Genomic DNA, 20,083 nt, shown 5'->3' on the forward strand with positions numbered 1-20,083 from the left:
TCAAGAAGCGACGAGCTGTTTTGTGGTACTCCATGGTGACACTTTTGTTAACATGCTCCAAAGCTTTCAGAAACACGGCATTAAACCTGGAGGCTATGGTGCTGACCAAATGTTGACCACTAAAATAATAGCCTGGGGAAATGAACAAGTGATAGGTGGTGTACTTTTGTGTACGGGTTTTCTTGTCATATTTGACATTGCTATCCATCCACTGTTGCAATTGTTCGTCATGAACTTCCACATCAAAACAATTTTGATTGGGAAGGACATTGAGGACTTGGGTCGGGTGAATCATTTCTACTAAAGCCACTTCCCAATGGGCTTCGTGATCTAAGGGGATGGCTTGAGGTAATTTGGCCGTGTAACAGCACAACGTGTTCTTGGGAAACACCTCCATGGAACTGTCACTGGGTAAGGTTAAGTAAAATTGGTTTTGGTGACTCATAATTCCAGAGTTCTGTGGCTGTCCGAGGGGTTAGTGGACGTCAGAGGCGTGTCTCCGCCCAAAATGGGGTTCTGGTTGTGGTTGGAGTGGTGACTGGCACTGGCACTGGACACAAGGTTCCCGTGGTTCCCGTTGGAGGTGAATTTCAGGGAGGGATTAGGAAGCAGGTAACCGATGCAACTGCTCAATAAAATGGTCCACAATTATTTGTCTCCTTGTTGCAAACTCAAATTGGCAATGGCTGCCCCGATGACACAATACACCACGAAGATTTGGCAGAAAAAGACGATTTGCGTTTTAGGCACACGTTCTCCACACCACACCCACAAGGGTTGTTTTTGTAAATCTTGCACAGAAGAACTGGGTGAAGGAGGAGTGGTCGACGTAGCTGCGTCTGTGTGAAAAGGCATGATGGTCACTTCTTTTTATAGTCGATGACTTGCGAAGCGTCGATCCAAGAATCAAAACTGGGTGAATATCCTTTCCAACGTACTTTGACTTCTTTGACACGTCGTTTGCCCACTTTACGGGTTCTGCGTTCGAGAATGCTTTCGATGTCGTACACGTCGTCTTCTTTTTTGGTGACACGTTGTAACTCGGGCAAATAAAACGTTCCTTTGAGCACTTCTCCGTTCATGTCTTCCAATTTATAGACGGCAGGATGACGGCCATGCACTCGTCCAGTGACGCGAAACAATTCGGTCGTCCAGTTAGGTAAGTAACCTTTGTCGAAAGTGCGTTTGGTTTTGCCAATGCGCACCCAATCTCCTACGGCCAACATTCCACTTTTCTCGGGGACAGCCCTCGTCGGGGACGTACCAAACAGACACTCAAACACCAACACTTCGTTGTCGGGAGTCACGTCTTGCGGGGCACGTCCGATGCTTCGATGGTAAGATTGGTTGTACGCTTGCACCAGGTGCGGTAAGATGTCGATGTACTTCAGAGTGTGGTGATGCGTAAAATATTTCCACATGCGTTCTTTCAAAGTGCGTTGAAAACGTTCCACGATGCTGGCTTTGGTTTCGGGATTCTCGGTGGTAAAAAAATGAATGTCACGTTTCTTTAATTCTTTTTGGAAAGCTTGGTTCAGAAATTCGGTGCCTTTGTCCGTTTGCCATCGAAGAGGGTGACGACCGCTTTGTTTCAACACCCGTTGCAGGGCTCGCACTAACTCGCTGCTCGATTTGGAAGTCAAGGGTACGACCCAGGCAAATTTGGAAAAGACGTCGATGACACAAAACAAATATTTGTAGCCACGATTGTAGCTGGCCAAATGAGAGACATCGGCTAAATCGGCTTGCCATTGATGATCGATGCCTTCCACTCGGGTGCGACTTCTGGCATACTTGCGTCGAATGGGTTTGTGTAAAGTGTAGGTAGCTTGTTCTTGTAACCATCGTTGCACTTGAGGTAAACGGAGACTTTTCAGTCGCGTTTTGGCAGCACGATACAATTTTTGAACTCCTGCGTAACCTGCAGGATGGGAGGGATCGTAGTAAATGCTGGCTAAGACTTTTTCCATTTTTTGTGTTGGTTGGTGTGTTAATAAGACACCCACTCTTGGAGGATGCTACTCTTTTTCTCTTGGGGTATTTTCTTGGATTGCAATGCTTTGCGTGTGCGGCCAGCAATAGGTGTCGAAGAGGAGAAGGATGTCTGAGCGGGGGATATCGGTTCTTGTTTCACTTCTGTCTTCACTTCTGTCTTCACTTTCTTTTTCTCTTGTGATGAAGAAGGGGTGGCCATCATCTTTTTAATCCATCCAATTCTGGAGGTAGGTGGTGTTGTTAACTTGCGTACTTTTTCTGGTGGAGTTTGAAACCCTTCCTCTTCTTCTCCTTTTTCTGTCTTGGTCACGGGTACTGGTGGTACTGGTACTGGTACTGGTACTGGTGATGGTGCTGGACTTTTCATCAAGGTCTTAAAATCTTTCAGAGTGGGTAGAACTGTTTCGTCTAAAGCTTTCTGGTGAAAGAGTTGCAGTCGTTGCAAGAGTTGACCGTACTTTTGCGATTTTTCTGTTTCGGACAAATCTTGGCGATCCATCAAGGACTGCAATTCGTGTTGTAACTGGGACATCTCGCTCAAATGGGGATTGGGAGGTAAATGCGGGGTGTGTTGTTCTTGCCACCGATGGTATTCCATCCATCGTTTGTAAGGCACTAAAGCTAGTTTTCGTCCTTCCATGGGGTTGTCAGGGGTCGATTCTGAGATCTTGGAACTTCCGAGGCCTTTTTATCTTGCTCCCACCAGTCCTCCCAACATGGTTCCCAAGACTCCTTTCAGTATGGGGCCTAACAAGAGAGGTAAAATACCTCCACGTTGCACTAACATCTTCTTTTTTTGACGAATGGGAATTTTCTTTTGAACCATTTGGCGAAGAACGTGACGATGTTTGCCTAAGCATTGTTTCTGGTGTTTGGACAAAGGGATCGTGCCTTTCAAAACGTTCAAACAACATTCGCACACGGTATCGATGACCTCTTTGGAGGCCGTTTGAATGAGTTTTTTTCGTAGGGGTGGAGAAGCTTTGGACAGGACAGATAACATGTCCCCATGTTTGGCTAAACGTGGTGGCAGTCCTTTCCTTTTCTTTCCTTGGGGTTTTCTGGAGGATGACATCTTTGAGTCTTCAGGAGCACCAAAAAACACTGATACCCCGACTTGGTCGCAGGCCTTTTTTATACTGGAACGCGTCGCCACTGATTGTCTTGACGTCGTATTAGTTTGAGGACAGGCATGACACGTCGTGCAGGGGTACGTAACGGACTAAATCGAGCCAGTTCTTGCTTGGACAAATCCAGTAAACCTTGTAACATGCCCGATCTTTCTTGAACTTTGATTTTGGGAGAAGGTACTTTGTGAGCAGCAGCCACTGCCACTAAATTGGAAGGTCCTGCCACTGGGGAAGCTCTTTTGGGGGTCATCAACGGAGAAGTTCTTGGTGTGATCAACGTCTCCAAGTACTCTTCAGTTCTGGGTGTCATTAACGGAGAAGTGGACAAACGTGAGGCTGCCGGAGACGCAGTCACCGCCGTGGCAGGTCGTGGTTTGCGAGTGTAAGGTTGAGTCCTGGCCGAAGTGCCTCTCTTGCGACTAGTTTTCTGTGGACTTTTCTTTTTCTGGGGACTTTTTCTCTGTTTCTTTTTCTGGGGGCTTCTTTTCTTTTTCCGGGGTGGTGGTGTCTGGTCAGAGGAGGGCCCTGCCACTGGAGAAGTTCTCCTTGGGGACCTGGTCTTTTTCTTCTTGGGGCTTCGTTGGACTTTTGTCTTGGGTATAACTTTGGGGGCATTAGGATCCCATCTTAAGAGTGAGCGAATGATGACCCCTCCTAGAGTACCGCTCCCTCCAGGTTTCAAAATGATTTGTTTTTTGGTTTGAGTGTCGATGCGGGGATCGGCCAGTTGGACCAAAGCGACTTTGTTTCGATCGAAAAAGCGTTTGGTTTGATGAGGAATCTGAATGATTCCTTGGAGTAATTGACGTGCCGTCACCGTGAACCATCGTAAGACTTCTTTGAGACTAGCTTCTAAGACACGAGCTCGTGTTTGTGGATCTTTTACTCGACTGATGCCATACAAGGCACGAATCAATTTGACGGGAAGATGCGACTGAAGGGACGTCATGTTCACACTGTGTGAGACAGACGAAAAAGGGTCTGAGGTTTTTATAGATTTTTTTATTGGGAGTGAAATGAAGTCGAGGATGGAGACGTGTACAGGACAGGCCCTCCGTCTTGGCACCAGTGGTGAAACAAGTGGGTACGAAATCGCAAATCCTCGGGAGTCGTAGGTTTCAAATCGACAAGTAAATAGGCGTGTGGCGTTTGAGTGGCATCGTCGTACGCCTGAGTCAGCCAAGGCGTTCCTAACTGTTTGGCTAAGACTTGCACTTGCGATTTATCTCGAGGGCTTTTAAACAAGACCACGTAATGTGCATTGAGACTGATGGTGCGATGGGCTTTACTTTGTTGAAACAAATTTTGGGTGATGTAAATGACACTGGCATTACGGTGATGCCCTTTGCGCGTGAACCACAATTTAATTTCTTCTTCGTCTTCTCCTAACATGTCGTCGAAAATGACCAAATGGGTTTGACGGGAGTCAGAGACGATGCCATCGTCTTCTTTAGGAATGCCTTCCACAAACACGATGGAATCGCCTTGACTTTCTCGCAAGAGGCTGTACGCCGATTGCCACTCTTTGTAACACCACACGATTCGTTGAGGGGGTCGATCGATCAAATGATGTTTATGTTCGATCAAACGTTTGACGAATTCGGTTTTGCCTGAACCGCTAGGTCCAGCAATGAGCATGTTAAAGGGATGGCGAAGATACAAAGCCTCCCAACTGGCACGATCTAAGTGTTCGTCGATGACTTTGACAGTAGAGGAAGAGGGAGCAGAGACAGTAGAGGTAGCCATAGTGTGAGAAATGTCACTTGTGACACGAAAAACAAACAAGACAAGAGTTTATATACTTTTTCAGAACACGTTTATTGAATGTTTTTTTCAAACATGAATACGAAAGACAAAAATACATAAAAGCCAAAGGCTTAAGTACAAGAATAAAAGGCACATGATAACCATGAACGTGGAATAAACACAAGTGTCTGTACAACAAGATGTTTTGGGTAATGTTCTAACCAGTTCTATAGTAGGGGGTAAGGTCACACAAGTGTCCTCCCGAAAGGGTCTTTCAGGCCTGTCCACGACAGTCCTGTCCTGGGTGACGACGGGTTCTTCTGGCACCGTCACTAACACGGGTTGAAAAGTAACTTTTTTCCTTGAATAACTCTCGTGCATACTGGGCCACCTCTTGTGTCCAAGCCTCAAAACCCTGGTCTCGGTGATGTCCAACATTTGACTCCTAACCAATCTGGTTTCTTCTTCGTCAACGACATGGTAAGTTACTTCAATGAACAATGATCTTGGACGTTGTCCTTTTTTATATGCTGACCAATATCGATGTGACCGTACGGCAACGTAAAGTGATTGGGAAGTCTCACTCGCTTCTGGTACACGATTTGATAGATTTTTTCCAGGGGCCGACTGACGATGTGGTGAGTGGGTAAACGTACAATCTTGTTCGGTTGATAAGTGGTCACTTTAAAGTTTCCATCCTCTCCCGATTGCAAGGCTTCTTTCAATACCCCAAAGTTGACCACTCGACTGGTACGATGATTCAGAGTCAGTCCTTTCACTTTGCACGTCGTGTGCACTTCTCCTTGTTTGTCCCGGTATTCGTAGCCGTAATTTTTGGGACCACCACTGACGAAACTTAGAATCTTGTCGTCGGGATGCTCGTCTGTCCAGGCTCCTAAACGGTCTCCTTCGATGTCAGGGTGCTGTTGAATCGGGTGATGGATGTAAATGCAACTGTCCGTGTCAAAGTACAGGACGCGTTCTTCTAACAGTTCTAAAGCTTCGCACAATTTTAAGCGAGCATGAGCTGTCACGTAAGCCGCAATGATGACATTTCCAAAAGGGTCGTCTTGTACAAAGTCCAGATCTTCTTCGTAATTGACCAAGATCAAATCCTCTCGAACGACGTCCACGTGTTTCATGTATTTGGTTTTGTCGTGAATCATCTGGAAGTAGCGGGAAGGTTCTGTCAAATATTCCGTCTTGGGTAAACACGGACGTTGTGCCATTTTACCCCACAAGCAATTTAACATCACTTTGGCAAACGATCTCCTGCCTTCGTTTTTTTCGATGTGGTCTAAAGAGATGCCTTCTTGTGCATAGTATTTCTCTTTGAATTGTATTTGGTCTTCGGGAGTGTGACACCAGGAAGGATAGCCGCTGGCTTCTTGTTTCAGTTTCAAAAAGGCATCCACGTAGTCGGCGAAAATGCCTTTCTGAGTAGGGTCACCCTTGTGGTACTGTTGTGTCTTGGGAAAGTGGCAAATTTCGTACACTTCTAACAGTTGGTATCCCATGTCCAGAGCTTTGAACAATTCCACGCTGACCCAGGTTCCCGTCAAGGCACGTTCTTCCTGGCTGTGATGGCAAGGTTGGTCCTGGTTGCACGTTTCGGCACAAGTACGGCACAAGGGAAACATCAGTTTGCCTTGACAATGGTGAGGTAAGACGGGATGGTATAGGTTCGTGGGAGGCAAAACTTTACACTTGATCAAGCCTTCGTATTGTCGAATGTTTTTCAGGTCGATGTGTTCCGTCAACAATTGCGGGTGCCCTACGGGAAAGCGACAATATTTGCACACGTAGGGATACAGCGAACACACGTCCAAGTATTTGATTTCTTCTCCTTTCTCTTCGTCGGCTTGGTACAGCAAACAGGTGGCATTGGTCCTTCCTCCGTACAAACTATCCCTCGGGTTCAGCGGGTCCATGAACTGGTAACTTTCCACGAGGCGTTTAAACTCGGGATCGGTTTTCAAACGGTGATCGTACTCGTGTTCCCACATTTCCACCACTTGGTATCCTTGCTGTGTCCTGGTACAAGTCTTCCATGGTTCGTTGCAAAAACTGATTTTTAGTGCCACGGTCAGGGTAACAGACGGGACATCCGTGAAATAAGCAACCGTTAAACTCGTACACGATCTTGGGGTTTTCCAAGTCCCAGCCATCTACCGAATACGTTCCGATGGTCTTTTCGCCTCCTCCGTTGCGGGCATGCTGAATCCATTTGTCTTCCTTGTCGCACAAGTAATGTAACCAACGTAGGGCTTTGACCGAGTATTGACGCTTGACATAGTGGGTCGTTTGAGGACTGATGACAGCCACGGTGTTTTCAGGCATGAATCGTTGGCGGTACACTAAGGAACACGCTTTGGCAATGGTGCAAGCTTCTTTCAAAGGATCGACCCCTCCGTGTTCCATGAACAGTTCTCGAAATTTTCCACAGCAACGCCGTAAAATGTCCACGTCGGAACGACAATACTTTAACATTTCTTCCTGAAAGTCGAAAGGGTCCGAGGCGTGAGCTTGGTGCCAAGCGTAGAAAGCTTCTCGTTGTTCGGTACGCATGTTGTCGGGGTCGTAATAGTGAGCCTCAGGTAAATGGGGTAGAACAGCATGTTGATTGGCTTCCGTATTGAAAAAGTGTGGAAAGTACCCTTTAGCCATTTCTGTCATTCCAAACGTTTTAGGCATTCGGCTCAAAGGCATGGCCAAGTAACTCATCGAATCTTTAAACTGTACGTGTCCCACTTGCATGAAAATGATTTTGGCTCCGTTCAAAATCACTTTAGGACGTTCGGTGCCATGTTCCGTATAGTACCTCAAAAGAAACTGTCCATCGTATCCGGAGAAATTGTGAGCCATCACCGTGGCATGACGATGACAATCTCCGTAACGTTCGATGTCCTCTTGGCTCCACGTCTTGTCGATGGGGTCTAAAATCCATTGGGCAAAATCGGCTAACGTGTTTGGTCCCCGAAAGATTTTTTCACGTCCTCCAGGAATCTTGCTGCAGTGAGGGCAATGACTGAAGATAGGTTCTTGAATGCACTTCTCGCACGCTCGATGAGCCACGCAGAAATTAGGAATGTGAATGCCAGTCTCTTGCATGCATTCGAAATCGAAAAAGATGAAATTGCCTTTCTTCTTGTGACCGTCCTCTTTCTCTGGTGGGGGTTGGTATTTTTGCACGTAGCATTGGTGTTCCAAGTTCACGATGTGGTGACAAATGTGACATTTTTTCTTTCCTCGACATACGTGTGCCTTGGCATTGTTGGTACGTATGCCTTGTCTACACGTAGGGCACAATCTCAGGAGTTGACAAGCACATTTCTTCTGTGAACCTTGTGTTTTCAAATGTTGTTGGTAACAGGTAGGGCTGACAAACGTGCGCAGACAAGTCGAACAAGGCACTGGTTCTTCGCTCAGACAGGGTGGAGAGGCCAAACATCCTGGGCATTTCCATCCACAATGCTTGTGTTGCTCTCGATTATTATAACCATAGTCACATTTCTCACAGTAATATCTGTATCCCAGGAATCCGGTGATACTGGTAATGGTATCGAAATGGTCATCGTGATGATAAACATGAATGTATTTTCCGTCCTTAAAGACTTGGCCTCGAAACAACAGAGACCCGCGCATTTCTTGAGGGTGCACTTTCAAGGTGTAGCGTGGAGCTAGGGCATCTTGCAATTTTTGCATCTCAGGAATGCCACAGGGTGTGTCTTTGGACAGGCCAGCTTGTTGCAACAGGAGTTCTGCTTCATTTCGTTGTTTGGCTCGGTCGGATTGTTGAATAGTGTTCCAGGTTCTTTTCCATTCTACCGTGTCGTTCTTGTTGGCATAGGTTCGTCCCACCACGATGGCCCTGGCTAAACACATCTGGTCTTGAGGGTTGTTAATTCGGACGAGACTCTTTTTGGTGTTGCGAAGGTCGTCCACCAATAACATCTTTTTGCGTCCTGTCCCTTGAGGAGGAGAGACGTGGGCCATTTTCAGTGTGGCTTTACCATCGGTGATGTCAAACTGGTAATTAGATTGTTGTACGTGTTGTATCTTGTCCATGACTTTGGAAGGGGTCAGTTCTGCGGGTCTGCTAAACTCGATCCAAACAGGGGATTTCAAACCGTCGTGATCTATGGATAGTGTCAAGCGATCGTCTTCTTTGGCTTGACATTGTCGCTTGAGTGCAGTGAGCAAAGAATCCCACATCTCGGTGATAAACCCTTCTGTTTTCTCCAAGGGTACGTCGGACTTGAAATCTTTAAACTTCACCGTGTAGGTGTAAGCCGTGGTTCTAAATTTTCTAGAGGAGCGCTTTTCCGTCTCTCGAATGGAATAGTACTTTTCAGGGTTGACTAAGGGTGGTGAACTTGGTTTAGAGGGTTCTGATTCTGGTTCACTCATGTCCTCTTCAAAATCACTGGCATGAATTTGTGCCAAGATTTCAGCCCTGGTACGAGGCGATAGATCACGTTTCTGCCTCTTACTTTCTTCTTCTTCTTTCTTCTCGAATGAATGGGATCGTTTCATCTTGAGTGCAAAACGTCAAATGACTCAAGTTTGAACACCATAGACTAATTTATAGTCTTGGCAAACCAGCGTATATAAAAAGGGTGTGTGTCTTGTCCTTTCACTATTCATTTCACTCTCAAGCTGAGCACAACGATGGAAGAGACTACCCAGATGGAACATTTCGTCAGAGCTTTGCGAGGGGTCATTAGAAAATTCTCTTCAGACCAGCCGACAGACTACTCTCCTTCCTTTCGAGATAAAAGTCAAGATACTTGCTATATCTGTCAGAAGAAAGGGCATTGGTCTTCAGAGTGTCCAGACCGTCAAAAAAGAACAAAAACAGGGGCTAAAAAAGACAAAAGTCAAGATACCTGTTATTATTGTAAAGAAAAAGGACATTGGTCTCCAGATTGCCCAAAAAAGAAACAAGAGGAGTCAGAAGAAAAGAAGGATTCTTCAAAAGAAGAGAGGGATTCTTCGGAAGAAGAGAGGGATTCTTCAGAGGAAGAAGAGGAAGAAAGAAGACAATTCTATTTAAAAGAGGCAAAGAAACAGGAGAAGAAAAGAAGAAGGGAAGAAAATGAGGAAAAAACGGTGAAGAAATTCAAAAAACAGAGAGACTAAATAATGAAAAAGAAGAAGTGTACAAACTTTTTAAAGTGTTCTGTGGTGAATTGTGAATTGGATTGTAAAAAAATGGATAAAAGAATACATGAATGATATAAGGTAAGTGTCTTTGAGTTTTTGATTTTAAAATAAGAAGCTACACTCACGCACTCATACACAGACACGTACTATAAGGGTAAAATGGGTGGGTTTATTTTTGAGTTATTGGCAAATTGAAATTGTATTTCTTTTCGAGAAATGTGGCTGGCCCTGAAAAGGGCCTTTTTCTTTATGGTGTAGGAGTGAGTTTAACCAATCAACTTTAACTGCCTTAAGCCTTTGCCACGGCCAAGGCCTACTTCTGATGATTGGGTTGAAATCACTAAGGGTGGTACGACAGGCTTAGTCACAGGGTTGGCGTGTTTAGCTCGGGAAGGTCGTATTCTCTTCGGTCGTGATAAAGAAGTCTGATACATTTGTTTCAAACTTCTTAACTCCGCTAAAATGTCCAACAGTACCGTAGCCGTTTGATTTTCACCCTCTTGTTTCTTTGTTGCTACTTCTTCTTGCTGTTGTTGCTGTTGTTTTTTTCTTACCTCTTCTTGTTGCTGTTGCTGTTGCTGTAGGAGAAAAGCTTGTTCCGCTTCCTTTTGTCGTTGCATAAATTTCTCCAATTCTTCTTTCTGTCTCTGTCTAAAATTCTCCACTTGCGGTAATGAAGAAGGTAACGAAGGTTCCGGAACAAATTCTTGCGAGGTAAGAAAATCCACAAAATCCCAATGTCCCTCTTCTGAAAGTAAGTCCGGGTTCCCTTGTGTAGTCTCTTCTGCTGGTGCACCCCAATGGATCGTTTTCTGAGTTTGCGTCATGTTGAATCACTGTCGCATAGATTGACTGCACACAAGCGCTAGCGAATCTATATAGACCAACTGACGTCACAGACTACTCTCCTCGGATTGGATGCGGGCTGACTGAATTTTGTAACGCGTGTTTAGATTGGTGAATGAACTCAATCCGTTTCAATCCTGCCTCTACCTATAAATAAGCGCAGTTCAGTGCATTGATTCACCTGTTCTCGTCGCTTCAAGATGTGGACCGATGTGCAATCTTCTACGCTTGTGTCTTCCATGATGTTCCGGACGGACATACCCATGTATGTCCGATCCAAGTGGGCCGTTGTCCACAGGACAAACACCAGCCTGTGGATACGTAGGATCTACGTAGAAAGACAAGGATGCCTGAAAGGAGTGCTGATTTACGGACCAACAGTGAGACGTAGCCTAAGGACAAGAAGAAGACCAATGCGGTACCATTTATGTTAATGAATACATTAACATAAACCCAAAGGCCCTTTTCAAGGCCAGCCATATTTCTCGAAAAGAGATAGCCTTTCCATTGCCTACCCCTTTTTTTAAATTTAAATTTAAATTTAAATTTAAAAAAAACTTTTAAAAAAAAAAAAAAAATCCCAAAAGCCCAAACTCTATTCCCCATGTTAATTTCCCTTGTCCCTAGACAGACCCAAACTCTATGTTAAATTCCCATTGTCCCTAGAGTTGCCCACGACTTTTCTCCATGTTAAATTTCCCTTGACGCTAGAGTTGCCCAAGGGGTCTTGTAATGCTAATTCCCATTGACGGTAAAGTGGCCCACTTAACTACTCAAGTGCAATATTCCCCGTCCCATAAAGTTCATACACACAGATCAGAGGACAGTTTACGTAAAGATACTGAATTCTGGGGAAAAGAAATGGATCTGGAGGGAGTCCACAACATATGGCAAGAAATGCACAGTGTCCGCAATAGCAGCCAGTAGCATGCTTAACTCATTAAACCCTGGCGCCACGTTTATACATCAGAAGGTAGCACCATGCTTCCGAGCTCTGTAGCGTCAAGGTCATTTAAGATACACCAAAGTGGGTGGTATTACATAAATTTAGACAGATGTAGTTGTGCAATGATACAAAATAATCTGGACTTTCTGGTCGCATTACAAAATGCAAAGGTAAACACTTATTTTTTTTAGACCCGATTCTTTTACACCCAAAATTCGCCATTTGTCGGACTCGGATTTCAGACTTTTTAGCCTGAGATCTGTGTGAGTGTGTGATTTGGATTTTTAACGTAGCTTTAACAATTTTTTAATCGTATCACTATGATGTCTACAGTGTGGCAGTTTATAGTGATGTCTAGCACTAAGGCATCATGCTGCAGACATGTAACATGATGTCCCACCCAGTCACATTATCCTTACACCAGGCTGACCAATCTTAACACTAATCTGTTAATGCTGAGCGCCTGGCGAGGCAGCTGTTAGTACCATTTTTTTTCTACAAGTCTTTGGTATGACTCAGCCTGGGTTCAAACCTGCGACCTCCCGCATCCGAGGCGGACGCTCTAACCACAAGGCCACCGGAGCGGTTGTCTGAGATCTAAGGTAGACAGGTCTGAACTGCACACAGACATGTGAACATTAGAAAAAGGTAGGATAACTTGGGGAGTTGGAGTAAAAAGTGACCTGGACACAACAATGATTTGTCCAAAAAGCAAAAGGAAACAAAAAGCCCCCCCCCCCCCCAGAAAACAAACAAACAAACGTTTACCTTTCAGCACATGCGCGCGCAAAATAGCCAACGAAAACGACGTTTCTAATACACTTAGGCATCAGGCTAAACGAAAATCTTTTGGAAGCAAATGGCAAATGTAGCTGAATGTATCCAGAAGTAGCCACCGTAATGGTTTCTTACTCCTATTTCAGGCGCAAATAACAAAAATCTCAAGTGGTAAATGAACTTAAAAATCCACATTTATAACTTTGGAATTCTGTAGCCGTCTATTTTATCAAAATTATAAAAAGTGCATTACAATACAGTATTGATCCAACAGTATAATTATGAAAAGATTTGAGCTTACTACTTCAAAAGATAATATAGGTTGGATAGATTAGAAATTCAATTATCACACTTTTCATATGAATTATTTGTTTATCTGAACTATATGTAAGTCAAAAAAGCTTGCGTATTTGGAATAACCTAATTTGTAATTTCTAACAAAAACAGAATAGATCCTGATCTGTAGGTATGTCATTGGACAGCAGATATGGTTCTGGTTTTTACAATGAATGCGCGTTTACTAATTTACATATATACTGGTTCCTCGCTATACAGCACCCCACTGTAACAGTGTTCCTTATATAACACGGATATGATTATGGATACCATTTCAGTAATGAATACAGATTTGACATTTAACCTACCGCAGTATAAGGAGATAGTACTGAAAAAGAGCTACACTTAATAACAGTTCTATATAATAGCGTTATAGTGAGAATCCGCGGTATAGAAAGACCAAGACAGGTAAGTTTAAAAGAACATTCTCATGTTTTTATTTTCATGTTTGCAGTGTGTAATGACCTTGATCATGTTGTCGTCCAGTGATGTATATGCCCTTATCAACTATACAAGCTTTGTTGCATCAGGATTTATTGGTGTCAGCATAGCTGGCATGTTATATCTGCGTTATTCGCGGCCAACGATGGAAAGACCAATAAAGGTATGTTCCACGACATAAACTGAAATTAAATAAGTGTCACGGAGTGCATCCAGAATAAAATATCAACTAATAATTGCAAATATGCATGTCTAGGAGCAATGACATTCCTTGGTGTAAAGGGTGACAAGTTAGGATTTAAAAATGGCGTCTTGATAATGGGACTAGGACTGACTCTTACTAGATTATAACACCGTCTCTACTTGGGTATAAGTCAAATGCAATTGCAAACTGCATAGACCCATATCTGCTATGGTATAATGCACAGGCAGATCTGGGTCTGTGTAGTTTGTTAGGAGTCATCAGTAAAGCAAAAATATAGATCCTGATCTGCTTGGCGATTATGCGACGGCAATTCAGGGTCTATATTGTTGCGGTTTTATCCGATTGATACACGAGTGTGTAGGCTTCTGCATTCATAACCCCACAAATGCTGTTAATGTTTTCTGTTAATGTGAGAAAACTGCATGGCAAATGTAAATACAGTACAATATGGTTGTTTTCTGTTACTATGAGAAAACTGCATGATAAATGTAAATACAGTAAACTATGATTGTTTTCTGTTCATGTCAGAAAAATAAAATCCATGATAAATGTAAATACATTAAACTTTTTTAAAAAAACCTGTTTATGTGATGAAAATACATGGATCATATAAATACAAACTATGTGTGTGTGTGTGTGTGTGTGTGTGTGTGTGTGTGTGTAATGATTTTGCATTGAGTGAGATGGTAATTTTCATTCGCAATGAAACGTCTCTCATAAAGATAATACAGCTATAAAGCTAAAACTTCTTTATAAAGATATGTCTAATTGTTGATACAAGAAAGTAATTGTTTTGGTTCTAAGAGTAATGTGTTAAATTTTATTACAACCTGTAAGCTAGACATATTTGTACTACGTATGTGCGTATTAAGACCAATCTACCTTGTGTTCCAGGTCAACATTGGCTTTCCCGTTTTTTTCATGATAACATGCCTGTTTCTTGTCATCATGCCTCTCACGTCCAATCCCATGGAGTGCTTCATTGGCATCATTATGGTGATTACTGGAATTCCTGTGTATCTCATTGGAGTCGTGTGGAAAAATAAACCCGACTGGTTCAGGAGTTTATTGGGTTAGTGCTCTACTTCTCTGTGTGTAGAACATCATGGGAGTCGTTCGGTAAAATAAACAGGCGTGATTCAAACACGTTGGGTTAGTGCCCTGATAATTAGATTTCAGCCAGTATGCGTAACGTGTAATTATTAGTATTTAGCTCATTAGGACATAGGGTCAAGTGAGTTCATGATATGTTCCTTTGAGTGTCGAACGTCGAGCGTCATGAAATTTTTTATTTACGACTGCTTCTCTCAAACCACTCATTAATGAACACATGACTTTCGTAGGAAACGTTCCGGTATTGTGTCCCTTCAGATTTGATCAGTGCATCCCAATTCATCGTCTAAGACTACTTATCATAATTTGACCAAATTTGACAAAATGCATGCTGACATAAAGAACTTTAAAGTTTATACAAACGACGCCAGTTCACGATCAAATAGGGCAGCTATTAAAAATAATTAGAAAAAAGTAAAGGACTATAAAAACTGAAGAACATAATTTGACCAAATTTTACGAAATGCGCCCTCGTACAAAAAGCTTTCTCATGTGCATAAATAATGCCGATCTGGCATTAGACATGACCGTACAAATAGAAAAACTGAAACACTTTGAAATACTTTTTCGTGCTATCCCCTAAACAGAATTTGACCAAATTTGACAGACTCCTGGAATATAATGTTTGTAAGATGGGTTTCGACATCAAAAATGATAAATGTTACTAAGAAGAGCTAAATCTAGAACGACTTCTTCTGTTTATCCGACAACAGAGTTTGACCAAATTTGACAATACCCTTGATTAACAGCTTTCATATTTTTACAGTTGGTGCAGATCCTCCATAAAATATGGCCACACTTGATAACAGAAAGAAAAACGTTTAAATAAATTTATATCTCAAGCTGCAGTCAAGCTGAATTTAAGCAACTATGTTAGAAAGCACCCCGACATAAAGTCCTTTAATGTATTGGACAAGCGTTACTGATCGTGATCGTTGTAAATCCTGCGAAAGTTATGTAGCCGATTATGAATTCGTCCCAGATAAATGAAACCAATTCATTTAGAATGATAAATTCATTTGAATATTAAGAATTTATTTCCTATTAATTATCTTAAGATTAATGAACTAATTTATACATCTAAAGGAGATTTCGTTAATTACCATAGTTTTATGCACCAAATGTAACCACCCTAGACAAATAAAAGTAACCATTTTACTAAGAACAAAAGTTCCATTAGTATTCTTCAAATTGCACCAAACATCTTTATTTTTGATATTTCACCATTAAAAGTTCGATTGTTAACGCTTATTTAGAAAGGTTTATTTCATTAGTATATGACCGAATGTTAAAGCGTACTTAGAAGGGTTTATCTTTGCGTAAAATCTGTGTTGCAATTCTTTACCTTTACACTTGTGAAATTTAACCTTCAATCGGTAATTTGTAGTCGTAAATTATGCTGGCCTGATGTTGAACCCAAGAATTAATGATAGAAGATCATGGCTTGAAACGAGTGAATTACGGAAATATTTAATCGAGTGGACGAAAAATTCAGCATTTTCATTCACGCGATGAAATAAATCTGTTATTCACTCGTAGCAAGCAGATTTTCTTTGTATTTTATGCTCAAACATATTGGCTAGCAAGATGTACTGTATAACTTATTGATGTAGCAGAATTCTTACTGGATTCCGGGCGATGTCAGTGGTTTACTGTTTATGTTCTGCTGGTTTTTTTGTGATTATTCACACATAAAATATCAGCAGTTACATGATCCATCTTCCCGATTCATAGTAACACAGCACATTAGGAAAAAAAAAAAAAACTCACGTATTGTTTAATTTAAACTCCAGTAGACTTTCACGTGAGATGGTCATATTTACCACTCAGCCAAGTAATATAAGAGCAACTTCGAATTTTAAGGTTATCTTATTATCGACGAGGCAGTTAAAGTAGTTATCGCATTTTACTCCAATGATTTGTAGCAATTATTTTGCTTGGAAAATCCAGTAATTGACGGCCCAACATTATGTATGTAATTTACATCAATCTTACAAAGAGTGTAATTTGAACCTGCATTATCATGATCAATAGTATAACTAGGTGTTATGTATATTTGATTTAATCTATATTTGATTTAATTGTTTGTAAGTTTTAAAATCTTTATATTTTAATTTCATTACATGTCAAAGACCTGTAATTTTGTTTACTTGATTTGGCCCAAAAAATTTCAGAATATTCAGTTTGACCCGACTCTTTTCATAAACACCTGTTTCTAACACTGTTTCTATTTTTTACTTAGTTCCCGACCTTGATTCAGAAATCACTGAGACAAGTAAACAACTTTTTGTTTATTTTATTCTTGGAGTAAAATGATTGTTTTTTTTTATCAAGGTCACACTGGGAGTATGTGACTTAAGATGTAAATGTAAACAGCCTCTATTTCGCAATTATGGGTTTCCGAAATTGCGCAGTAGTTAGATTTAATAGTGATGTTTAGAGATATATTTCTCAGTTAGGCTTTTACCTTTGCACTGGAAAGTGTTTGTTTGTGACCAGTTCCTAGTTACATTTAATTTTTTTTTTTTGCTTCAAATTATTTAGATTCTAGAAGAATAATTCTTTTTCCTGGAAATATGTGAGTGCTCATACAGAATTCTTGGGCAAAGACATTTCTTTAGATTTTATTCGGAATTCAAACACCAGAATATTATTTTCTGGGGTTCACAAACAACTGCAAACACGTCAGCGCTATACTGACTACAGTATACGTCATCCCTTTCCGTTTTGTATTTTTCGTCGGGACTCGAACTTGAATTCATTAGAACATTTCGTTACTAGGACTTCATACATTTAATTCGTGGATTATTCTTGGATTATTTTTGGACTTGATTCTTAAAACCGTAAGTTTTTTTCTTTCATTTTTACATTGTTTTGTTCCAGGGAAATAAATTATTTGTTAAATTTTTCTTTGTTACTGTTTATTAGAGCCTAAACACGTAACACTAGGTTACTGATTAGGCCACAACGAACTCTTAAAACGTAAGTTAAAATGACTCATACTTGAACTTAACAGCGCACCGCTCTGATATTAGTGAATGATAAAACGAAGCTATTTTAAATTACTGTTCCACATCAAAGATCGCATACATTGTCCCGAAATGGTAATTCTCAGTGGCTATGCACATGGATGTAAACATTGATGTGGATATGTATGTTAACATGGATGCTTTTCAGTATTTACATATACATGCATTTGTGTACGTGGGAATTTATGTCAGGCTCTCGAAAACCTGAGTAGTAGCATAAACATGGATATGTAAGCATGAACATGTATTTGTATACTGATTACACACACTTGTATTGCCAATCTGACATTGGAGTATAAACGTGTTACGCGCGATCATCAACCAAGCATTATGAATACTTATTGTATTAATCCGCGGACACGGTTTGACTATCATACAAAAATGTTGTTGTTGTTGTTGTTGTTGTAGGATTTAACGCCATTTTTCAGCACAAGATAGGCTATACATGGCGGCCAGTATAACTGGTGGAGGAAGAACCCTGGAAAACCCAGGGAAGAACCACCGACCCACGAGAAGCTACTGGCAGGCTTTCCCACGTACCCACGCTAGCCGAGCCTTGGACTCGAACCCACGCAGAAAGAGGTGAGATGGCAGTGATCCGGAACGGTGAGCGCTTTAGACCACTCGGCCACTCGGGGCCCCATATAAAAATGTATTGCCAATATGACAAGGTCATTGACAATGGAGTAGTATGATACTTGTGGTTTGTTTGGTTATTGATCTAGATCAAAGCCTTGTATACCCAAGACGGTCCCCTCGCATGGGGATGTTAAAGACTTTGACCTGGATCAGTAACTGAAGTCTCAAATTGATATTATCATACTACTCGTGTAAATCCGGTCCAACTGCATCCGGGATAGACCCAGATATGCCATTGCATAATGCTCTGGCATGTCCGGGTAGGCCGTTTTGTTAGGACAAATCCGTAGAACAAGCAACATATAACCTAATCTGCCCGAGCATCATGCGTAAGCAGATCGTGGTCTATGTTGTTTGAAGTGAGACCAGACTTACAAACGAGTACAGACAGTATTTGGCTTTATATTAAGAAGACGGACGTCAAATGTGATTTTCTTCTTTATTGCTCCTCTAGATTTGGCTGAGTGATATCTGTGTTTCACTTAAAAGTGTGCCCATGGAAAACGACCTAAATGAATTAGGTGGTAGTCATATCTTTCTCGTCTGTACTCATGTCTCCGAGTGCTTTTAAGATACAGATAAAAGCTACAAAGAATTTTAAGTAAAACAACGCCAGTGATCTGAATCTATACAGTAGGTATATGTAGATAGTCCGCATTCGATTATTTCTTGTCTAAATTATTTTAGAAAATCAAATGTAAATATGTATATTTGGTCATCTGATAGTTACTTTAACTGATTATATCACAAGTAATCAATTTTAGTTGTACTCATTTAAACTCTTTCTCTTTTTCTTTCAGAGCAATGTACAGTCCTGACACAGAAAGCTTGCCTAAGTTTGCATGAATTTAAAACCTTTTCCATTTATCTTTCAGAGCAATGTACAGTCCTGACACAGAAAGCTTGCCTAAGTTTGCATGAATTTAAAACCTTTTCCATTTATCTTTCAGAGCAATGTACAGTCCTGACACAGAAAGCTTGCCTGAGTTTGCAAGAAGAACTGAAAGAAGAATAAGAAGGATAGTTGGGCCAAAAGGAAATGATCAGACAGTCCTAGTAATAAGTAATACATTCAGTAAATGAATGATATAAACACTGCCTTTGGGGTTAAGTGTTGAAAGACTCTAGATTTGTACCGCGTACAATGTATCTTTATAACGTGTGGGAGAATTTAACATTATTATATAGTAATTGCGCATTAGAACTTAACAATATTCCAACTGTCCACCGTTTCTATTGGAATTGCCTTTTTGATGTTTCTTCTTTACCAATTGAACTTTGTGTAAAACATTTAAAACTTTAAGCAAAAGAAAATTGTGTTATGGTTAGATAAAGTTCAAGAATAGTCTTATACTAAAAACCATACTATTATAGTGTCTCGAATATTATTCTTGATGACATGAATGAAAAATAAATTACCGCAGTTGTCATAAAATACATAAATAAAAACTACCCCACTCATGTCTAATAAGTTCTTTATTCAAAAGTAGTGAAAAACATGAAAACAATTCATCTTCTCTGTTAAGCCATGTTCCCCCGTTGAGAAATCCAGGCTACTGGGAACGAAAGAAAAAAATTACATTGGCAACAGTGATGTCAACATCAACATTTTTGTTCAAGTTTTTGTTAAAGTTTTAATTGAGTTAGAGTTGATATGCAGGTCATGACTTTCTTTTTTTCTACAAGCTATGTAAATGCTCTTTTTGTATGATTT

At 41.2% G+C, this 20,083-nt stretch overlaps 1 protein-coding gene across 2 annotated transcripts in view; it reads left to right on the forward strand.

The window, feature by feature from the left end:
* The window catches only part of LOC149783044 (large neutral amino acids transporter small subunit 2-like), a 56,742-nt gene extending 36,912 nt beyond the window's left edge, over positions 1-19,830 (forward strand). Inside the window, exons 8-10 of one of the 2 annotated variants that reach the window (XM_089934640.1) lie at positions 13,397-13,546; positions 14,483-14,660; positions 19,320-19,830. In XM_089934640.1, coding sequence (XP_089790766.1) covers positions 13,397-13,546; positions 14,483-14,660; positions 19,320-19,384 — 393 coding nt within the window. In that variant the 3' untranslated portion in view covers positions 19,385-19,830. The remainder of the gene's footprint in view (positions 1-13,396; positions 13,547-14,482; positions 14,661-19,319) is intronic. The other variant, XM_089934641.1, reaches the window with a different exon arrangement.
* The last annotated feature ends 253 nt before the right edge of the window (positions 19,831-20,083 follow it).

This window comes from Sinohyriopsis cumingii, chromosome 15 (assembly GCF_028554795.1).
Source record: "Sinohyriopsis cumingii isolate HCF-2022 chromosome 15, ASM2855479v2, whole genome shotgun sequence".
Lineage (NCBI taxonomy): Eukaryota > Metazoa > Mollusca > Bivalvia > Unionida > Unionidae > Sinohyriopsis > Sinohyriopsis cumingii.